Source organism: Plectropomus leopardus, unplaced genomic scaffold, assembly GCF_008729295.1.
Source record: "Plectropomus leopardus isolate mb unplaced genomic scaffold, YSFRI_Pleo_2.0 unplaced_scaffold26472, whole genome shotgun sequence".
Taxonomy (NCBI): Eukaryota; Metazoa; Chordata; class Actinopteri; order Perciformes; family Serranidae; genus Plectropomus; species Plectropomus leopardus.
The window spans coordinates 634-2,252 of record NW_024628793.1 but is presented as its reverse complement, the minus strand read 5'-3'; the positions used below and the strand labels follow the sequence as shown (position 1 = coordinate 2,252).

At 46.3% G+C, this 1,619-nt stretch overlaps 1 protein-coding gene across 1 annotated transcript; it reads left to right on the top strand.

The window, feature by feature from the left end:
* Nucleotides 1-128: 128 nt before the first annotated feature.
* Nucleotides 129-1,344, top strand: LOC121966965 (the record flags this gene model as incomplete). The annotated part of the gene is made up of 2 exons (XM_042517029.1): nt 129-276; nt 540-1,344. Coding segments are annotated over 2 exons (953 nt in total), but the record flags the coding sequence as incomplete, so codon positions are not given.
* Between the last annotated feature and the right edge of the window lie 275 nt (nt 1,345-1,619).

Sequence of the window (1,619 nt, the reverse complement as noted above, 5' to 3'; positions counted from 1 at the left end):
GTAATAACGCTGAGTTACTGAGTTTTCTCTGTAATAACGCTGAGTTATTGAGTTTTCTCTCTGTAATAACACTGAGTTACTGAGTTTTCTCTGTAATAACGCTGAGTTACTGAGTTTTCTCTCTGTAGTGAGTTATCATGTCTGTCTGTGTCTGTCTGGTGAACAGCTGAGTGTCCTGTCCGGGACGCTGCTGGTGTTCCTGCTGTCAGCTGGCAGCAGTTCGGCCGTGGTGGACGTGAACTGGCTGACTGGTATTGTGAATGCCATCAGGACAGAGTGGGTGAACTTGTATTGTATATGTGTGTCGTGTCTTTTAGCGGAAGTAGAAAGAGTCAGTTCACTCAAACAACAAACAATCATCATTATGTCTCGTCCCTTTGATTTGTACGCTCACATAGTTTTAGTTTTTTCTGATAATCCATGAATGTTTTACCCTCTGTTGTTTATTACTTCCTTCTCCTAAATGAGTCTGAAGAAACTTGTATATACAGACAGGTCGCCTGATTGTCATAGTCTTGTGTGTCCTCTGTCATTGTCAGGTACAGAATAAACGGACAGTTCTGTTTGGCTGCAAACATCCCGCTGAAGTCCAACCCAAACAGATTCATTCAGAACGACCGCTACAGAGAAAATGTTGAAGACACGCTCTCAGATGGTGATGTGTACGTGGGAAGCAGTGTGGTTGTAGCCAAACCTGCAGGACCTGAACACGCAGAACATCGAGTTCTGAAAAACCTGCAACAATTGATCAGAAACCGCCAGAAAGGCTTCCTTCTCATCTACTCTTACCTCTCCCCATGTGGAGACAAGTGCACAAAACCAAACAACCGGTTCAACATCCTCGGATACATCCAGAGAAATGTCATTCAACACTGGACTGATTTTGCCTTTGTGTTCACCACAGTCTTCAATCAGCCCAAGTTTGGTGATGCGCCGACTAAAGAGGACCTGAGAAAGTCGCTGAGAGAGCTCGGGGGGTCTGGCCTCGGCCTCAGAAACATCTTCCGCTGTTACAGCCCCCAAAATCTAGAGTTTCAGTGCCACAGCTGCTCGTCACATGGCAGCGTTTCAGAGGTTTGTGTTGAAAACAACGCTCTGCCTCAACAGGGAGGAAACAGCAGAAGCGGCAGCAGAAGTAGAAGCGGCAGCAGCAGTAGAAGCGGCAGCAGCAGTAGAAGCGGCAGCAGAAGTAGAAGCGGCAGTGGCAGCAGTAGAGACAACATCATCAGTAGAAAGAGAGCCAGATACAGTACTCCAAGTACAAGCAGCAGTAGAAGCCGCAGTCAAAGCAGGAGAGGCAGCAGTAGAAGTGGCAGTAGAGGTCAGACGGTATCTGCTGTGTGATGTGGTTCAGTCGATGTATAAATGACTGCTGAGACCTCTGGACTCTGCAGTCGATTTGCTTCTTTGTGCAGCTTTATAGCCGTATTAAAACAATGTTGGGGTATGTATAGCGCAGGAGTGGCAGAAACTTAACCATTCATTCTGTTCAGCCTAAAACTGTTACAAAAATCTGCAAATACCTCCTCTCATCCACCAACCGGATCGGCTGTGAACATATCACCAGATCAATTATCCACATTCAGCTGTAAAGGAGATAAAAAACTTTGCCTGCTGCG